This window comes from Poecile atricapillus, chromosome 22 (assembly GCF_030490865.1).
Source record: "Poecile atricapillus isolate bPoeAtr1 chromosome 22, bPoeAtr1.hap1, whole genome shotgun sequence".
NCBI classification, from domain to species: Eukaryota; Metazoa; Chordata; class Aves; order Passeriformes; family Paridae; genus Poecile; species Poecile atricapillus.
In genome coordinates this window covers 4,281,662-4,302,298 of record NC_081270.1, presented here as the reverse complement: position 1 = coordinate 4,302,298, position 20,637 = coordinate 4,281,662, and the positions used below count along the sequence as shown (strand labels likewise).

Here is a 20,637-nt window from a genome sequence, read left to right as displayed (position 1 = left end):
TGTGTATCTGTACATACACACCTGTATATTATACATGTCTATATAATGTATTTGTGGTTTTAATGCATGTGTATTTGTGTACATATACACTTGTGAGTGTGTGTAGACACAGGTATGGGTAGATAATGGATATATGTAGATAGATCTATACGTGGTATGGATGCATAGATCTATATTTAGATGTATATATACACATACATATACATCTGTATGTAAGAATACACATAAATGTGTGTTTTTGAGTATATGCACATGCATACACATACGTGTGTAAATGTATATATCTACACATCTCCATATCTGTATCTCTGTATGGCTATATAGGTGTATTGATCTTTGGGTATGGCTATACAGGTGTGTGTATGTGTACACAGACACATGTATTTGTAATTTTGATATATTTATACATAAGTGCAGGTAAATCCATGTACCTAAAGGTATAGGTGTGTGGCTGTAGGAGGTATTCACACTGACTCTCAACCATATATAGAGGGGAGCTGTGATGTCGTGAGTGGGGTCAAGAGACACCCTGTGTTTGTACACACACACACATTTATAGTGGGCTGTAGGTGCAGCCATGGCTACACAGCAGATAAACACACACATTGTGCACAGAGCTCTCATTGTGCAGAGCTCAGTGCACACATCTCACACACACTCCAGAGCTCACGTACACTGTACAAAGCTCATACACGTGCCCAGAGTGCACAGTTTACACAGTGCACAGAGCTCACACACACCGCACAGAGCTGAGGGTTTGCACATACATTTACAATTTTTGTATTTATGTGTGCACAGAGAGAGGAAACTGTATAAATGTATGTGGATATGGATACATATATATATAGGTATTGGCAAAATGTTTGTTCTGCACAGAGCACACAGAGAGCTATAAAGAGATACATGTAGCTATAGTTATATTGTTCTCTCTATAGCTTTATGTATCATCTATCTCTCTGTACCTATCATATATGTATCCATATATATATAGCTATAGCTAGACATACAGCTATATATATATAGCTATATCTAGATTACAAATATCTGTGCCCATGTGTATATATGGCATATGTTTATAGATGTATAGAGACGTGAGTGTATAGTTGAAGAGCTGGGTAGGGCTATAGAGATATCTACACTGATATCTGTATATACACATCTATCTGCATATACACACATTTAAGTACATACCAGTAATTTTCATGTGTGCATATATCCATACAAACATGGGTGCTGCTCTAGCAATATATTTATATGGATATGCATGCATCTATACATTACATATATCGATCAATACATGGAACCATGTATGTCTATATATGCAAGCACACGTGTCTACATGTGTATGCATATACATTATATATATAATTTTCAGAGGTGTGTGTACACATCTACATACAGGTATCTGTATATGTAAATAGGTATTGATCTCTCAGAGGCTGATATCAGGGAGAGAGGTGGAGGTAGGGCTACATCTGTATCTACACCTGTCCGCGTGTGACTGTGTGTGTGCGTGTTTGTGTCTGTAGACTCCTGTAATGGGAGTGTGTGGGTGCATGTGTAGAGGCTTTCAGTAGCTTTGTGCAGATACAGCCGAAGGCGTGTGTGGGCTGTGTTCACCTCCACAGCTGCTGTTTGCAAATCCACACGTCTGGACGTCCCCGCATGTCTGCACGTCCCTGCGTCTCCGCGTGTGTCCGTGCCCACACACACTCCCCCGGCCCGGCCCCTCCCGCGGCAGAGCCCTGCCCCGTGCTCGGCCGGAGCACCCTAGGCTCTTCCCGCAGAGATCTCCCTCCCTGCCGGCATCCCACGCACCCCTTCCCCGGGATCAGGCGCTCCGTCCCGCAGCCCCGCGGTGCCGGCGGCGCAGGGCAGAGGCGAGGCCGGGGCGCAGGCTGGGGAACAGCTTCGTGTTGTCGGCCTCGTGGGCGTACAGCACCCGCGTGCGCCCCGCGCCCGCCGCCAACGCGGAGGCAGAGGAGCCACGCATGCAACGGGTCCCCGCGGCGGCTCCGGCTGCGGGCAGGCCGGCCGGGCAGCTCGGGGCTCGCCTCCCGCCGGCCGTCCCTGCGCCGCAGAGCCGGGCCGGGCGGCCGCGGCGCCATGTCCGGGGCAGCGCGGGCGGGAGCGCTGGCTCTCGGCGCTCGCGGTGCAAACCACACTCTCCACTTTGCTCCAACAAAGCGTAAGCAAGCGAACGGGCGGCGAGGGCTGCGCGGCGGGCGGCGTGCTCGGGCGCGCTTAGGATCTGTAGTCCTTCTTGCTGTATGGTTTGTTGCCCAGGATGCTATCGATCTCGTGGACGATGGAAGACGACAGCTTTGGAAGGACCTGCGGGGGATGGGGACAATGCTGGGAGTTGGGATTGTGACCCCGGTGTGCGTGGCAGGATGCTCTCCGCCTCCACCCCACCACGTTCGTGCCACAAGGCCCAGCTTGCCGGCTGGGTGACCCACTTAGGCAGAGCCTGAGTCAGGCCCGACCCTGCCCCCTCAGCCCAGCAAAGCCTTGTCTCTGCTTCTCGCCTTCACGACAAGCAAAAGCTGTTATGGAGCCGGGTTTGCAACCCTCTTTTCCCACACAGTGCAGCAGAGCAATGAGTGCTGTGGACAAATGTTGCTCCTGGGAGCACTGACCTGTATTGCTCCAATATTCTCCATCAGCTGGTCGGCATTGGAGGCCCCCAGTAAGACGGAGCTGACACCCTCGTTGCGCAGGCACCAGGCTGGGACAGGAGGGAGAGCAGAGCTTGAACAAAGCCCAGATAACCCTGTTTTCACCCCCAGCTGTCCCACACCGTCCCCCATCTTCTTACCGATGGCGAGCTGGGGCAGGGTGCAGCCCAGGCGCTCAGCGATGGCCTGCAGCTCCTTCAGCTTTGCCTGCTGCCGCCGGCCCTCTTCACTCAGGATCTTGTCCTTCAGCCACTGGTATCCCTGGGGAATGGGAAGGGGTGTTGTGGTGGGATCAGGGTGCACCAGCACCTTTCACAGGCAGGGCATCCCCAAACTCCCTGGGTTGTGGCTCCTGGAGCTCATTTTCCTGTAGGGACTTCACAAGGCCCCCAGCCCTACTCCCCCAGCTCTGTCCATCCCTGTGTGCCCTCCCAGCCCTGGTGCAGCTCACCTTCAGCGAGGCACGGGAGTAGGGGGGGATGCCCCCATCGTACTTCCCCGAGACAATGCCACAGGCCAGTGGGGACCAGGTCATGGCTCCAACACCTGGGACAGAGCAGAATGGGGGGATGACACTGCTGCTCCCACCTCCCCCAGGGGCCTTGGCACCTGGCCTCAGCAGCACTGGGCTTGGGGAGCACTGTGCTTTGGGGGGCTGTGGAGAAATCCCCACTGTCATACCTATCTTGTGGAAGAGCTCAGGGAGCTGCACCTCCACCTTTTCCCGCTGAAACATGTGATACTCGGCCTGCTCACAGATCGGTGGAATCAGGTTGAACTGCCGGGCCACCGAGTACGCCTCCTGCAGAAGAGGAGCCAGGACCCTCAGCGCCCTGCCGCTCCCCCTGAGCCCCCTGCTGAACCCCCCCAGCCAAGTCCTGAGCGGCCGCCCCAAAAAATAATTAAGGCTTAAGTGCATCTGCACACGCTTGGCTCCCAACGGCTGCTGTCTAATTAAATCAATGTCAGCGGCATCGCTGGGGCTGCTCTGCTGCAGCCGCCCCGGTCCCCTGGGCCCCTACCATGATCTCCATGGAGCTCCAGCGCGAGGTCCCCCAGTACATGGCCATCCCCTGGTTGATGACATGGGTCATGGCTCGCACTGTCTCTGCCGGGAGGGAAGGAGAGAGTGGCAGGTGGGGTTTAGCAGGGGCTGCACTGGCAGAAGAGGGCTTGCACCGCGTTGATGGCTGGCGAGCATCCCACTGCCCAATGCTGCGATGGGAACTGGGTGGTGTCCAGGGGATGCTTTCAGAAAAGCAGGATGGGGACAGAGGGAGCAGCAGCCACTCAGGATGTGCCAGGGACCACAGCTGACCTGACATGCTCACACGGTGCCAGGCTCTCCCTGCATGGAGAGCAGCCTGAGGCTTCTGCCAGTGGTCCCATGCCCTGTGGGGTTACCAGCACTGGCACTGCTGCAGGGGGAGGGACTGATGCATCACCCACACACAGAGACCCACACAGAGCCTGAACCCTGTGTGAGCCACTCAGGGGTCTTGGGGGGAGCCAGCCCTGAGCCATGCGGGCTGGGGCCAAGCCAAGGTGTACTCCTGCAGCCAAAGGCGGGCAGCGGGGAGGGCAAGGGGCACGAGGCTCGCCCGGCTGGCACCGGGGCACACACCCCAGCATGCTCATAGCTGCCCTGGCAGGGAGGGACCCTGCTGCAGACCCCGGCATGTGCCAAGGGCACCCCATGGCAGGACCCTGGGGGTGAGAGCCTCTCTGCTTTTTGTCCTTTAAACTGCAGTACAGTCTGAAGGGCCAGGGGTGTGTCTGTGTTGTGCTGCCGCTGCCTCTGCATCTCATGGCGGGGTTTGCTTGAGAGGGTGGAACAAGGATGGGGGATCACAGAGGAGTGGGGGCTCTGTCCCAGGAAACACCGCTGGGACAGGCAGCGGCTGGCGGGCAGAGTGCGGGCAGGGAGTACCTTCTACGATGAAAGTCCTGGACTTGGAGGAACTAAATGGGTCCCCTGGTGATAAAAGAGAGATTTAGAGAAAGTGGAGTCACCGCTGCTGGGATGGGGGCAGTGACCTGCCACCGCACCGCCAACCCGCCCCGCCGCAGCCCGAGAGGGTCCTGGCACCGGGCAGGGGTGGCAGAAGTGTGGCACGGGCCGACCGTGGTGGCGGAGGAGCGGATTCTGCTCAGGAGGGAAAATGCCCTTGAAACACAAGCCTGGCGCAAACCAACCGCAACAGCGATGAAAGGCGGCGGGGAGGAGCGTGGCACCGCGGTGCACACCCACCTTCCATCGGCGTGTTGGGGTCAGGCCGGTTAGCAAACACCACATCCACGTACTCCAGCTGCAGCCGCTCCAATGATGCCTTCAGACCTGCAGCATGGATGGGGCTGTCAGGTGAGCTGAGCCCCATGCTGCCAGCAGTGAGGCAGACGGTGAGGCACAGCCTGGCTCCAGGGCCAGCAGCACTGGGCGAGTGCCCTCACCCCTCCCCCTACCTTCTATGATGTGTTTTCGGGACAGGCCCCTCTCTGTCTCAGCCCTGGAAAAGGAAAGGCAGGTGAGAGCCTGCGGTGAGAGCCTGACCAGTGCCAGCTGCTCTGCTAGAAGGTTGGTGTTACCTACTTTCCTCCCCAGAAGATTTTGGTGGTGATGACCAGGCTGGACCGTCTGCAAGGAGAAAGAGAATCACTGGTGGTGGCACTTGCAAAGTCTCGTGCACTTTGCCTGGGATAGCACACTCCTTCCCAATGCTTCTCCACCAGTTTTCCCCAGCCCATTGGGACTTTTGCCAAATAGGGGTGGTATCTGGCTTACCTCCACCCTTTCTTCTTGATGATGTTCCCCAGCACCACCTCAGCCCTACAAGGGAAGGGGATATCAGCCATTGGCACCTGTGGCCATGAGGAGTGGTGGCAATCAGCAGGGACAGCCCCAGACCCCAAGAGAATAAGAGGCAACTGCAGTTGGCTGTGGGGACACTGCCCCTTGCTGTGACACCCAGAGCTGAACTGCCCCCAGTGCATGAGCTTGCTAATTTCAACTGAATGCATGGGCACACGCCAATGCCCCTGCGCCAGCGTGCCCTGGGTACAGCTGTGCTGGGAGGGTGCATGGCTGCACCTACATGATACAGGCCACCACACAAAGCCACCAGTACCACAACTCGCCCCGTGAGCAAGAGCTCAGAGCCCTGTCCTGGAAGCTGCTTTGCAGCTGGCAAACCTGGGAGATTCCCAGTGCCACTGTGATTTGGTGGGAGTCAGGGTGTAGGGTGAGACCTCTTTGGCACTGCCAAAGCAGGATACCTACTTGCCAGCAGCATAGACTTCTGCCGTATCGAAGAGATTAATGCCGTTGTCATAAGCTAAAGTCATCAGCTGCTCCGCCATCTGCGAGGAGAGAGCGGGGTCGGTGAAGGGGGTGGCCGAGAGCCGGGGCACGGGCGCGTGCGCAGAGCGCTGGTGAGCTCCGGCATGCCTCGTGCACCCAGGCCACAGCCACAGCTGTGCTGGCCCCATCCCTGCCCCACTCACCAAGGAAAGGCTGGGGAGGGTTGGGGTGAAGGGATGCAGCCTTACCTCATCTGTGATCTGCCCTCCAAAAGTCACCCATGTTCCTGCAGGAGAGAGAGAGGTGTGTGCATGGTGAATGTGGTGAACAATGAGCGCCGCCACCTCAAGCCCCTGGCCACCCACCCTGGCTCCCTCAGCACAGCTGTGGCACGTGGTGGCCACAGCTGGCCCTGCCGCGTGCACTGTGGTGCTCCCAGCATGGCCCAGTCGCTTCCTATCGTGTCAGAAAAAGAGAAAATAATTTGACAATTTCTGGGCCGTGACTCAAAACAGCCGCAGGGCTGAGGAAAACCCTTTCCTTCCCTTTGCAAACATTGCCGGGGCAAGCAAGTGCTGCCCTGGCCCGGGAGTGCCGGCAGCTGCTGCGGAACTGAGGGGATGCCGAGGGGCTGTGGCAAACCCTGGCACTTACCCAGACCCAGGCAGGACACACGTAGCCCAGACTTCCCGAGGTTCCTGGAAGACAGAGACCATTAGGAAAGGTGCCAGAAAGCCCCAAAAGGCTGTCTCATGCATCCTGCATGCCACCAAACACACTGGGTGCGAGGACTGGGAGGTGTGGTGGTGGCCCCTGGTCCCCATCACCACCTGGGATGGTTCCATGGACTGGTGAGTCCCTTCTCAACTGATTAAGCAGCCATCCCAGGCTGGGCATCCCACAGCTCGGTAATGGCACTGCCTGCACCTGCGCAGCGATGCCGTGCCTGGCAGGGTTATAGGGAGAGCAGTGACCTCGTTAAAGCTGCTTCCTGTGATGAGGCTGGGGTGTCTGGCTGCTCTGAGAGTGCCGCTGGCACTGGGGAATGAGACTGGAGGAAGAGGAGCTGGCATGCTCATGGTCAAGACTGAAGCATCGCATACATGGCATGAGTTGTGCCTGCTCTCTGCATCGCACAGGGAAGCACAGGGCTCGCACCAGGCGAGGGTGCTCGGGAGTAGAGCAACATCCTGGAGAAATGGAGCACCCCAGAAAATCTGACCAGCACAAGGAACTGGAGAACAGCTTTCGGGAAGGGGGCCAGGCTGGCAGACGCCTTCGCCGTGGTGATGGAGAGCCAGTTACTTGTTAAAAATGACAAAGGCTCAAGAAATGAGCGTTAAAATAAATAAAGTGTAGGTGAGCCGCGGCAGCTCGCCCGCGCGGGTGTCGCATAGCAACCGGAGGCACCGCCACCGCCGGCACCGCCGACACGGGCACCGGCAGCCGGGCAGGGAGTGGCTGTGGCCCGGCCACGGGCAACTGTGGGCTGCACCGAGTCAGGGCAGCATCCCCCTGTGCTGCCAGTTATTGCCCAGCATCTGGAGGCAACAGCGCTCCCCCTGTCCTGCGGTGTTTTTAGAGCTTTTTGTGGCAGGGAGAGGTCATGGCCGTGGGCCAGTGGTGGTTCAAGCCCCCATGAAGGTGGGTTGCCATGTGGAGTAGAGAGCACCTGCCTCATCCTGGACATTCCAAGAGCTTTGCTGGGGTTCCCCATGGCAGGTGGCCATCACTGCTCTTGGCTTTACAGCCCAAAAGTGCTTCGACAGGCTGCCCAATAGAGATACTGGCAGACCTTGTGAAGGCCAAGCACTCCCCCACACTGTGCGCTATGGCCTTCCTATCCCATCCACTTGCTTGGAGAATCCCCCTGTGCCACTGTCCCTCCAGCAGTCACCAGTGGAGACTCCTGAGCTGATCACCCATTGCCTGGGAGAGGCTGTTGCTGGTATGCTCCTCCTCTGGATGAGGACATGACTGTGGGGCAGGAGCACTGAGCCCTGAGGATGCCACCACACATTGCCCCGGTACTGCTGTTACCACTGCAAGGGTTTGGTGTTTGAGAGCTGGACAGAACAGGACCAGCCCCCTCCCCAGTGCCCAGGTAAGGGGACTTGGCTGATTTGGATGACACTGGTGGGTGATGGCCAAGCTCACCCCAGCGCTCTGCTGGCCTGACACACTTTGTTGCCTAATGCTGGCACATCTGGGCTGCAGCGGAGGCACGCGGCCGCTGGCAGCTGGACCATGGCGTGCAGGCTCATCTGGGGGGGGGCTCTACCCTGTCCTGGGGTCCATGCTCATCCGGGGGAAGCCCCAGCCCCACACCTGGGTGCACACTCAGCCTCAATGGGGGAAACCCTCAGTGCTCTGCCCAGAGCCAGGACATGGGGTGTGCGAGCCCTGTGAGTGCTGGGCAGGGGAGCCCCACATACACACACTACCCCGTTTCCAGAACAACCATGGGCAGCCAGAGCCGCTTATGGCTCTGCACTGGCTTCTCAGGGTACTGAGTCTCCGGCAGCACCGAAAGGATGCCATGGCAGCCCGGATTAACGCTACCGTGACTCCCAGACCCCCCCGGCTCGGTAGCCAGCCCGGCTTGGCAGACACTGAGGATGCTACTAATCCTACCCTTAATTTTAGGGTCCCTTCTCTTCCCCCATCCTGAAGATTTTACGCGCGGCTGGATCAAAGCTGCCCTAAGGGGACAGGAGCAAACAGCGAGGAGGCGCACGGTCAGCACTTTTAGCGACGAGAAACCGACAGAGCTGGACGCAAACCGGCGATCAGGGGAGTGCGGCGCCCCCGGCTCCCTGTCCCCCCTCGCCACCCCGATCACAGTGAGGAACAGGGAAAGCCCCAGGAGTGCCCGTTTCCTACCGGTATTTCATCCCCGGCTGCTTGACGCTGGAGTCGCTGGAGGAGGGGGCGTTCTGCACCGAGAGCTGCCCCAGGCTGCGGGCCACCATGGCCACCGCGCGGAACTTGCCGCGGGTGCCGAGGCTGGGGCTGCCGGCATTCTGTCGGTTCAGGCGGTCCTCCGCGCTCCGGCTCTTGATGCTGTGCTCGGAGCACACAAAGGAGACCTGCATGCTGCTCCGGCGGGCAGCAGCGCCAGCTGCCTAAATTTAGCCGGCGCCCCGGGCGAGGCGGGGAGCTCCTCCCGCGCGCCGCCAACGTGACGGCGGGGGGCTGCGAGGCGGCGGGCGCGGAGCGCTCCCGTCAGCCCTCCTGCCCTCAATATTTGATGAGCTCAGGAAGCGAGCGAGCGAGCGGCACGCGGGCAGGTGGGGGCAGGAGGGACACAGCCGCTGCCGGTCCCCTCCGGAGTGGCCGTGGCGGGGCAGGACTCCCCTGCGCCCCGCTGGCCATCCTCCCGCGGGTACGGCTGCTGGCCCAGCCGCGGTTTAGGGCGCGGCGAGGGCTGAGGCTGCGGAGGGAAGAGGTCTTTCCTTGCCTCCCTCCGGCCACGCACAGTAAAGGTTTCCATACACGGGTCCGAAACCAAACCCTCTGGCAGCAACGCGTGTGCACCGCCAACCCCACGGCGGGGCGGCAGCGCAGGTGGCGGCGATGCCGATGGCTCCCGCGGCAGAGCCCAGCTGTTTGCCGAAGTTGTCGACCTCGGGGCCACAGCCCCAGCAGTACATTCCCCCTATTTTTCCCAGTGCAAGCGAAGTCGAGTGAGGTGAATCCCAGCCTAGCACCTCCTGCCGAAGCAGGGACACAAGTCAGCACACTACAGCACCGTCCTGCTGCCAGCAGCACCTGCCGTGCCCCTCAGGATGGAGCAAAATGCAGCGACGGGGCTTGCAGGAAATTATGCACATTTCCCCCAAACCAAATGAAAAATCTTGTAATCTTCTCCACTTCCCTCTCTCACAAAGCTCCTTAGCTGGTAATCCTACCAGCACCAGTGCCAGCTCCAGGGCGGGGGGGACCTGGCAGCAGTTGTCAGCCCCCAGAGGATGAGAAACCCCACAAATTTTGGTGGCAGCAGGGACATGCCCAAAGAAGGAGCACCTTTGGGGTGTCTGTGCCAGCTGCTCCCATCAATAAATAATGTCTCCATGAATATTAGATGGGCTCTTGCCACTGTGTAAATGTTATCGCGGTCATTGTGAGCGGAGGGGAACCTGACTCGCGGCGCGGCACGGCACGGCACAGTGCAGCATGGCAGGAGCTGGCAGAGCTGCCAGCTCCTGGGGGCTTCGCTGCAGCAGGGGACAAGGGCCACCCCCTGTCACTGGAGAACAGGCACTGTCCTCAGCCCTGGTGTCCCCCAAAGCTTGAGCTGGGTTGCTGGGGGTGCTGGGCCCTGCACCTCATTGCCCCACCCGCAATGCCAGGGGAGAGCAGGGAGGGGTGTGTTGGGCAGAGCAGCCCTATCCCTCTGAGGGGCTGTGGCCACCACTCCAGCTGCCTGGAGTGTCCTCCTGACAAGGACATTGGCTGAAATCCTGATACACCTTGCACCAGGACCCACATGCAAAATTAATGAGGCACCCGCTCTGTGATGCACACCCATCAGGCAGAGATGTACCTCTGTCAGACGGAGATTTACAGCCATCAGGTGGAGATGAACCCCTGTCAGCCGAGATGTACCCCCCCAGTCATGCAGAGATGTACCCACATCAGATGGAGATTTACACCTCTGAGGCAGAAACAACTCTTTGGCGGCTGTTTCCTCCAGGTGCCTAATCTTTAAAGCTCAGAGGATGTTTGCATCTGCAAATGCCCAAACAGCAAACAGGAATGTCAAGTGAGAAGCTCAAAGATCACCAAGTAGGAAAGTGCTAACGGCGCTGATCGGCTGCCGCCTCTCCGGCGCATGCCGTGCCAAGGGCATCGGCTCCTCCCAGCCTTGGCACGGCACAGGGGAGCCGAGGTGAGCTTAGGTGAGAGCCGTTCTCCTGACGAGGTGTCAAATCAGAACCAAGCAACGTCCCCTGTGTCATCCCCTCACCTTGGCCCTCGCCGCCCTCGCGGTGCAGCCTTACCTGTACTTCATGCCAGTGGCGCGGGCGGTACTGTCGGCCAGGGAGAGCCCGTGCATCCGCAGGAACTCCTCCAGAGTCTTCACCTGCGCCGCCGCCCGCACGTCCCGCAGCCGCCGCAGCTCCAGCCCGTCGGCCGCCCGGGGGGCTGGGGGCAGCCCCCACTCGGGGCTGGGCCGGCTGACCACGCTGCGCAGGCTCTCACTGTAGGTCATGGAGAGCATCCTGCCACCCGAGCGCGGGCTCTGCAGGCCAGCCACGCCACCAAACACTCTGTGGTGCTACGGAGAGAGCTGGGAAAGCACAACATGGGCTCCCTTGCCACTCAGGGCACAGCCCTGCCCGCATTGCCATGCTGGAGTGGTGGGACCCACCCTTGCCAGGACAAAGCCGGTCTCTTCAGCAGAGCAAAGCTTGGTGTGGGAGCTGAAGCACAACAGGAGAAGCAGCAGGACAGGGATGTGGCACAGTCCGTGTCTGAGGCTGCAGTGGAGCCTGCCACAGCTGCCCCAAGCCACGATGCAGCAGTGTGGCCCGCGGCCCGGCTGTGCTGGCTCCCAGCTTGCACTGTCTGGGCTGCACTGGTTTGCATCCCTGCAAGGGATGCAGTGGGCCCCAGGAACTGGCCAAGGCATGGTGAGCAGCTGGTGAGAATCTGTCACTGTGTGCCAGTGGGCAAGGAAATTCGGGATGGGAAACGGATCCCCGTAGGGCTCCCTGGAAAGGGTGGACATGGGCAGAGGGTCTGTGGGCACTGGGTGCTCACTGTGCCTGCGTCACGCTGCCGCAATGTGCGCCACCAGCCAACACCTTCCCCATCACCGCGGCAGCGACCTCCCAGCCGGTGCGGCTGCCGAAAATAGCCTGCCGCAGGGTGGGCTCCTCGCACACCCGAGTCCTTGCTGTCTCTATGGCTGGGACCTCACTGGCAGTGGCACCGGCATTGATTTCTGTGCCTCTCTGCAACTTCCCTTGTTTTCAGTGTCTGCAGGGAGCAGGGACTGGGGCCAAAGCTGTGGCATTGGTGCCGGAGTGGCCACTGGGGATGCACTGTGACAGATCTGCACCAGCATCAGGCTCCAGCCAGGCTCCCACTGGTGGTTTTTTCTTTCCCTGTGAAGCTCAAATGGACAGTTGCAGGAGCCAAAAGTGAAATGCTCTCTGCCACTGAGGTGTGACCACCAGAGGAAAGGAGAAGGAAACACAGAGGATATGGAGTAGCAGCTGGCCAGGTATGACCAAAACCCTGGGGGTCTCCTTTGGCATCCGGTGCTGCCAGAGACCACTCTGTGCACCTCCTGCTTTGTAGAGGGGCTTGGGCCTGGAAAGCCAGGAGACATGGAAAGGAAATCTTTTCCTCTGTTGTGGCAAAGCTAAACAGAATCCTGGTCATCAGCCTCTTCCTGCCACACCTCAAAGCTGAAGACTGGACCCAGCACCTCCAGCACCAGCCCTTCTCCGTAGCTGGTAGCTTCAATTAGGGCAGTGCCGGCGGCTCCTGCTGGGTATGGGCATCTCCTTGTTCCCAGTGGGATCTCCTTGCCCTGGTAGGATCCTCTCACCTGACAGCAGCAAGAAGAAACCTGAGCAGGCTGCATCACTGCTCTACAGCAGCAAAACGGCTGCAGCAAGCAGAGCTGGGGGTTTGATCTGTGCTGCTCTGAGGAACGGGGTGAGAATCTACTGGCTGCCCTATCTTGACACTTCCCTGATTTTTGGCAGAACAGAACTGGATGGCTGAGAGAGTGCAGAGGTGGTGGGTGCCTTCATGGCCATTCGATAGCAGAAATCCCAGCGCCCCTGGGATGAGGGGCAGCAGGGCTGCAGGATCTGCCAGGGATAAGCTGTGCCATGCCCAAGCAGGAGAGGCTGTTTTGCGAGGAAGGGGCAGGGATGGGGGACAGAGCGCAGGCTCTGCGGGATAACGGCACTGTTAGCAGCGTCAACAAGTGGGTGACAGGTGGGGCAGCTGCCCGGAGAGATGTCTGGCCAGCCTGGTTTGCCAAGCTGGGAAATTGGCAGCCACCAGCCTGCCTAAAGCCAGGAAAGACCCCAAACTCCGATAGAAAACCACCCTAAGCCATCAAATCCCAAGTCACCCTGCACGGAAAATCTTCCCTGCTGCCCGCAGCGGCTGCCCCATGACGGTGCCCGTCCCCGCTCATCGCCCACCGTGCCCAGCCCCGCTCGCCGCCCGCGCTGCCGGCTCCGACTCACCGCGGCGGGGAAGCTGCTCAGCAGCAGCGCAGCTCTGGGCGGCCGGGCTGCCCCGGGGCAGATATAAGAGCCGCGGTCGCCGCGTTGTTTTGCATTAGGGGAGTGTCGGAGCTTGGCGTCCAAAGCACTTGGCGGCTGCGCCGGGCCCCCAGCGCCCGGCTTCTCGCCGCGCTCCATTAGCCCTATTAGGGGATTTTCTTCCTTGCGAAGGGGAGTTAAATTATTCATGGCGCTTCACTAAAAGCCCGAGGATATGCCGCTGCTTTATCAATGCTGGCACCGCCGCCCCTCGCCCTGCGGTGACAGGTCCCCCGTCACCAGCACACAGGGCAGTGGGGACAGCTCCACACTGGGGTCATCAGGGAGCTGAGACAGTTCCCTGCAGCAGGCACAGCCCTCCTGTGGTCTCCGCGGCAGTGGAGTCAGAGCTGGGCTGAGACAGGACTGAAAGGCAGCCTCCGCCAGGCGGGAGCCCCGAAACGGAACTGAGTGATGAACACAGGTGGCTGCTGCCTGAAGGCAGCCTACAGACAAGCTCCTGCCTGCTGGCCTTGGGAGCCTTTTGCACCAGATGTGTCCAGTGGTTCAGGCCAGTTTGGCAGCCAAAACTTGCCCGTAGCCAGGGCTCAGCAGTGCTGGTGGCAGCACTAGGATGGATGCTGTCAGTGCCACTGAGCCATCTCATTGCTGGCTGGTCTCACCTCCTCCCGTCAAGTGTGGGATGGAGTGGGGAGGGGACATGGTTCCATCAAGGGGCAGCCCCTGGTCCCCCACCCCACAGCAGCCAGGCCAGACCCAGTCCCACACCACTGGGCTGCTGTGGCCCTGGGAGCACTGGAGCAGCTGCTGGCAGAGTGTGTGAGGAAGCGCCGCCCTCACTTCAGACGGTAAAAGGGTGATGGGGGCGATTGTTGCCTCCTGTACCACTTAATGAGACTGCTTCTAATAGCAGGAGCTGTGGAGAAGCTGGCTGGTTTCCCAGAGCTGCTCTTGGGAAAAGCCGGGGCTTCTCCAGGCACAGCACTGGCATGGGACGCTCCCCCCAAACTGAGCAGAGCCCCACACCCCACAGTAGCTGCCCCCCACAGCCATGTGGGCACACTCTGCTGCTTGGACAGACCATGAGGATGGCCCCCCCCACCCAGCCACACCTCAGGGTCCCCACATTGCACTCCCGAACCCACGAGCAGGTGATGAGATGCCACACCTGTGATGCCCATCCCACACAGAGGGACCCTGGCACACTGGGCAGGGCACGCTGTGCTGGCATTATCTGGGTATGGCACATAGCCACTTGCTGGGGGGATTTTGGGGTGGGGGAAGGGCCTGGTTACCTGTAGAACTGGAGCTGGCGCTTGGGGCTCCCGTATCTTGCGCTTCCGACAGCAAAGGGGAGAGAGAAGAAAGATGCTACAAACCCCGTTAGAAAGGAGGAGTGGGGGTAAGTGGCAGGGTCAGTGGCTGTGGGAAGGGTCAGTGGCACCCACCCATGTCACATCACAGTGGACACTGCAGCAGGCACTGGCATGACCCTGAAAGTGCCCCCTATGCCCATAACAGGCACCAGCGCCCAAAAAGCTGCTGCTGCTGCTGCTGTGTGGGGATTTTGTGCTGGAAGTTTTTGCATGAAGCATGCCGGGGCAGTTTAGGAGTAGCAGGGCAGTTTCAGGGAGTGTGGTGGTTCTGGGTTGCCACAGGCTTGGGTTTGAAGCCCCACAGAGTCGCCCCAGCACTGCTCTGCACCCTTACCTGTAAATCATCCCTGGGGAGCCCGTCTGCCGCAGCGAGAGTCGCGCTGGGGAGTCAGTGGTGGATTCGGGATACATGGAGCCAGCCTGGGCTCCCCGGAGCCACTCGCCGCCTCACCCCTGCCACAGGGGAAGAGGAAAAGAGGAAGAAGTGAGTTTTTTTTGGGGCACGCGCATGACAGCGCTTCCTGTTGCAGGAGATCTCGAGCTGAATGGGCATGTAGCATTGGCAGAGACATGGGCACAACAGCTCTGCCAGCCTCAGACCCTGGGGCTCACACCCTGACCCACTGATCCCAAAACCACCTTGCCTCAGGCCTGTCCCTCTGACTACCCAGCTTGGCTGCTCTCTCCAAACTTCTGGGGTTCCCAAGATCTCAGGAAATGGTGAGGAAATATGGGTCTGAAAAACAAAACATTCTGAAAACCCCGAAGCTATCCCTGAGGGTCCCTCTGAAAAGGAAAAGCTAAGGGGAGGAAAACAGTCTGGCTTTTCCTGCAGCCCACATGTGACTGTGTGCACAGGGGTGAGTGAACTCTAAGGGAAAGGAGGGCTCACCCCCAGGCACCCCTGACCCTCTTTGTCCCCGTCCCCATGCCAGGGGCATCCAGCATGACGCCCTGGGAGCTGTGCTCCTGCTCCTGCAACACTGTCAGCAGTTTCCAGTATCACAGAAAACAATGACACTTCCCTACAGAACTGGGGCTGGGATTTAAATTTATCTCATCTTTCTTTAGGCCACTGAGATGCCATCTTTACACTGCAGATCACAAGCTGCTCTGTTTCCCACATGGGGACTGAGAGATCTGTGGGCTCACTCCCGGCTGCCCTGGGCTCAGCAGGAGCATGGCCTTACAAAGTGTGCTCATGTCCTGGCACGCATCCCGCCTGCATCCTGGCACAGCATGCCTGCATCTTGCGTCCTTCCCGCATTCTGGCACAGCATGCCTGCATCCTGGCACGGTGTGCCTGCATATTGCATCCTGCCTGCATCCCAGCAGGACATTCTTGCATCCTGCATCTACATCCTGCATCCCTCCTGCATCTCAGCACAGTGTGCCAGCATCCTGCATCCCTCCCGCATCCTGCATCCCTCCGGCATCCCGGCCCGGCGTGCCTGAATCCCGGCGCAGCCCCTGCAGCCCACGCAGCCCAATGGCAGCAGCTGCGGCAGCCGAGCCCATCCCCGCGGAGCCGCCCACCGCAGCTCCCGGCCGGGCTGCAGCCCCCGGCACAGATCCCCATCGCCCTCCTCCCGAGCGCTGCAGGAGTGGGTCTCCCTTAGCCACAGCCGCGCTGGAGCCGGAGCCCAGGCAGCTTCAGTAAAGCCGGGTTTATCTTCGATAAGTCAGGAGGGAGCTGCTCTCTCCCGAATCCGCAGAGCTGACCTGAGCCCAGAGCAGGACCCTGCCGAACCCTACAACCAGGACCCAGCTGAGCCCCCCAAGCCCTTATGACACCCCGGCTTCTCCCGGGTGCTGCGAGTGTTGGCTCCGCAGCTCCCGCGGTCTCGCCTGGCAGTGGGCAGCTGCCTGCAGCAGCGCTGGGTCAGCAGCCACCACCGGCCGGGCACTGTCCTGCCCGCTCATGCCAGCTGCGCCAAACTTCGTTAGCCTCGGCAAAACAAAGCTAAGGGAAGCTGGGGGATGCCTGCAGGGGGGACAGCCGGACCCCCGTGTCCCAGTGCAGCCATGCAGCTCCTTGCTTGCACTGCCACAACCCTGGACTCCTGTGTGGCTCAGGACTGGCCGATTCTGTATCCCAGGGGGCTGCGGTGCCAGGAACTCAGATCTCTGCAATTTTCAGCACAACCTGATGCCTCTTCCCTGCTGCCTCTCAGCAATGCTGTGGGGACCAAGTGCAGTGGCTGGCAGTGCTAGAGGGACTTTGCTGGCAAGCATAGCTGGACCACGGGCACACGGGTCAGGGCTCTACACCCTGAAGAGCCAAAGTGTGACTTGGCCTTTGGGCCAATTCATCCCTCTGTGCTCTCTGAGCCAAAGGCATTGCCAAAAATCCAATGCCCTCTGTGTCAGCAGCTTGGTGCTTCCCTGAGACTGCTCCTGCACCTTCGGCTTCCTTATGGCACAACTCAGCTGTGAGTTTGCAACTGCAGGAGTTTTGGCAGTGGCCTGAGAGGGAAGAAAAGTGTTTGCTTCTACAGGATGCACCTCGGAGCCAGGTGAAGGAAACCGGCATGATTTGTGCTCCCACCAAGGTCCATTCCCATCCCTGGTAGCACAGTGTGGTACAGGAGTGTGGCTGCTGCGACATGCAGGGAAGCCCCCAGGAGCTGGGCCAGCTTGGGGAGGACTACATACTGCAGCCTGCCAGAGTAAGAGCGGGTGAAACTGGACATGGAATTAATGTGAATGTAGGGACATTGCTGCTTCTAGTGATCCTGATCCTCCAAGGGTGAAGCCCTGGGGCACAGAGAACTGGGGGACCCTTGCCCTGGGCACCCCAGCATCCTGCCCAAGTCAGGTGAGGGATGCAGGTAATGTCGCAGGGAGCAAGTGCCTGTCACCCTTATTTCTCCCCCTTTTCCACCGTGTTTGCAGCAAATGCCCCCCTCCACGCCACGGGGAAGGTGACTTTAGCTCAATGACTCACGCTGCCCTGCTCTGTCGCCTCGGCACCCCCTGCCACCTCCTACCGTCACCTCTGCGCTCATGCCCCGTGCTGGTCCCGTGCCCCCCCTCCCCGCACCGGCGCCGCAGGGATCCGCAGAGCAGCAGCCCTGCCCCTTCCTTTGGCCCGGGAGCCTCTGTTGCGGCGCAGCATCTCCCAGCCCACCGAGCCCCTCCGACCGGCCGGGTGGGCTCCCGCGCCTTGCGCAGCCCATCCTCACGACACCGCGGCAGGCGGGCGCTGGGGACTCAGCTGCGACACGTGAGGTCGCCCGTGACCGCCGAAGCGCCGGCACCGGCGCTGCTCAGCTGCCCGAGTCAATGACACAGCCCAAAAGCACACGCGGCATGTCGGCCGGGGTTATTCCGGCTTTGCCGTCATGCACACCAGAGCCAAAGTAACGGGGTCCATCGGGCTGCCCGCGGGTCCGTGATGTGCGACACTGCCCGTTCCCCGCTGCGCCGCGGCGGCGGTCCCGCCGGCACCCAGCACCGCACCTACCTGTCTCCGGTGCTCGGACGGAGGGCGATGAGCGGTCGGGAGACACAAGGCAACGAGTCTAACCCGGCTGCCGCCGGGCTGCGGGCTCTGCGGGTCTCGGGAAGTGGCGCCGGTGCCGGCGCAGAGCAGCTGCTACAGCCGGAGGCAAACGCAGCGGATGACGGTTCCTACCCCATTCCCGCTCAGTCCCCGGAAAAGGTGTCTGGCAGAGGGGGAAAGCGAGCCCTCCGCGCCTCGGGATGCGACAGCACCCAAGGATGCTGCAGAGCCTTCCCTGCCGCTCTCACATCCTGACTCGGCAAGTTTGGCTCCGCCGGTGGCTGCAGCCGGCTCCCGATCCCGCCGGTGCCTTAACCGTGTCGGCGCCGCAGCCCGGCACCGGCAGCGCGTGGGCGAGCAAGCGGCTGCCACCAGCCGCCCCTGCGCAGCTCAGGCGGGGGATGGCTCGTCCGGGGCCACGGGGAGCCTGGGCAGGAGCTGCATCATCGCTGCTTTAAATCGCGCCGGGTGCGCTTCTCTTAAAATAATCAAATACAGCGTCGGCAGTGATGCTGCGGGGCTGCCTCCAGCACCAGGGTCACCCGGCTGCCGCGTTCTGCCACTGGCCACCCATCCTCCTCGCGCCCATCACGCCTTCTCAGTGCCTTTGGCTTTTTGGCTATCTTGGGCAGAAAAACCACCCCGGAGCGTGCCACCTCAGTAACTGGAGCAGGCTGGTCCCTGTGGCAGCACAACTCAATGATCCCGCAGTGATAACAATACCAATGCAGCTGGATCTAACAGGAAAACTAGAGGCCAAGCCAAGCAAAAAGGGGTCAGGGTTTGGGACAGGCTGCTCATGCAGTGGTGCTCTGGCAGCTATAAATTAGGGAAACCTGGTTCCTCTCCCTCAGCCGAATCCTGTTCAGCTTCACGGCAGCATCTTGGCACTTCTTCTGCATTTCAGCATGGTCCTGGCAGCGATGGGGCCAATAAACACACTGCCTGCTCCAAACCATGCTGACACCGACAGGGACCACTCAGCACTGCCAGGGTGGGTGATCCCAGCAAGCTGTCTGCTTTCCATGCCACAGCATCTCCAGGAACAGCCAGTAATGGGCAGGGAAGGTCATATACCCCATCCCATTTGGGGACGCTCCCAGCACCAGCCCATCAGTGGCTTTGCTACCCCCACAGATGGTGGGAGCCATGTGCCAAGTTGATCTGCTCCCGCTCCATGATGCATCTGACCCACAGACCCGCAGGCCATGAGCGGGAGGTGACAGCTGGCCCTGCCACCCTCCTCATCAAAACAATAATAGTAATAACTAATAAAACCAGCAGCTCTCTTGAATACGCCATTGGCAGCTCCGTGTAGAGGCATTTTCTGCTCACCAGCTGGAAAATCACTGCATATATGCAACAGGCCTGTATAGGGGATGTGATAGAGACTGGATACATCTCGCCCAGCCTGCTCTGGCACTCACCCAGGGTGCTGTGCCGCGGCTCCCAGCAACGCTTGGGGAAGAAACCTGTGGTTTTGGGAAGCAGGCTAGGCGCCCTGCCCACACCTGCCAGCAGCACAGACCATGTCTCACCTGGATGAGAGCCTGCAGTGCCCGTGTGAGCAGTCCTGTGCTGACCGCAGGCTAAACAGGGCTGGGGGCCTAAGGGGATCCCCATAATGAGGAAAACAGCCCCCAAAAAATGGAGGCTGGCAAAAGAGAGGCTCGTGAGTTTCGGGCCTGGCAGAAGAAATGGTGAGGCAGCGGCAGCAGCATCTGGGCTGCGAGGGCTCGGGGCTCCTTCCATCCACAGCGCTGTGGTCACCGCACCAAAGCGAGACAAGGAACGGACTACGAAACGGCATCAAACTGAAGGAAGCTGAAGGAACTGCGACGTTTGACTCACTGTGCGCAAATCGGCTCGGGGGAAAATCCAATATTCCCACCCCCGTGTCACTGGGGCTTTGCCGGCAGCTGACACCGTGTCACTGGGGCTCCTACCCTGCCGCTCCCGGTGTACGGTGACAGGCCACAGGCCGCAGGCCACCGGAGCATCACGAAGTGTTCACCTGGCCTTGTTGTAGGATGAAGGGACTGCCGACCTCCCCCCGCCCCCCGGCACAGCCCAGCGTCCCACTGGGCCGAGAGCAGGCGGCGGCGCGAGAGCCCCTCTCTCCGCATCAGCGAGCGTCGGGAGGGGCGTGCGACGTGGTGGCCTCGCCCGTAGCCCTGCCCGCGGCCCTGCCCGGTTCCACCATCCCCACCATCTCCCGGCCCCGGCCCCGGCCCCGCTCCCCCCGCGCCCCCGCACCTGCCCCGCGTCCGCCGCTCCCGCCGCTCCGCCGCCCGCCCTCGTGGGGGGCGGCACCGCCCCGCCGCGCCTGGCCCCGCCCCTTCCACCGCCCATTGGCCGCGCCGCCCGCCTCTCGCGCCGCATGCAAATGACGAGGGCGCCGCGCCATCCCCATTGGCTGCAGAGCCGGCCGGGCCCAGCGCGAGGACCCGCCCCGCGCGGTGCGGCACCATCGCCCTAGTAACCCGATGTTGAGCCGGGCGCGACCACCAGCGATGGAGGGGGG

The 20,637-nt window shown here is 60.2% G+C and overlaps 1 protein-coding gene across 3 annotated transcripts; it reads right to left on the bottom strand.

The window, feature by feature from the left end:
* Positions 1-1,877: 1,877 nt before the first annotated feature.
* Positions 1,878-20,446, bottom strand: KCNAB2 (potassium voltage-gated channel subfamily A regulatory beta subunit 2). 3 transcript variants are annotated; one of them, XM_058855332.1, is made up of 16 exons: positions 20,370-20,446; positions 14,943-15,061; positions 14,528-14,569; positions 6,631-6,674; positions 6,225-6,262; positions 5,956-6,035; positions 5,461-5,505; positions 5,269-5,313; positions 5,142-5,185; positions 4,930-5,016; positions 3,701-3,786; positions 3,360-3,480; positions 3,130-3,224; positions 2,819-2,939; positions 2,640-2,728; positions 1,878-2,334 (listed from the first exon to the last, which is right to left on the bottom strand). In XM_058855332.1, the coding sequence occupies exons 2-16, from the start codon at positions 15,017-15,019 to the stop codon at positions 2,245-2,247; spliced, it is 1,104 nt and encodes a 367-aa protein (XP_058711315.1). In that variant the 5' UTR covers positions 15,020-15,061; positions 20,370-20,446; the 3' UTR covers positions 1,878-2,244. The 3 variants fall into 3 exon arrangements, with proteins under 3 accessions (XP_058711315.1, XP_058711316.1, XP_058711317.1); XM_058855333.1 differs by lacking the exon at positions 14,528-14,569 and having other exon boundaries at positions 1,879-2,334; XM_058855334.1 differs by lacking the exons at positions 14,528-14,569; positions 14,943-15,061; positions 20,370-20,446 and adding an exon at positions 8,860-9,987 and having other exon boundaries at positions 2,198-2,334.
* Positions 20,447-20,637: the final 191 nt, after the last annotated feature.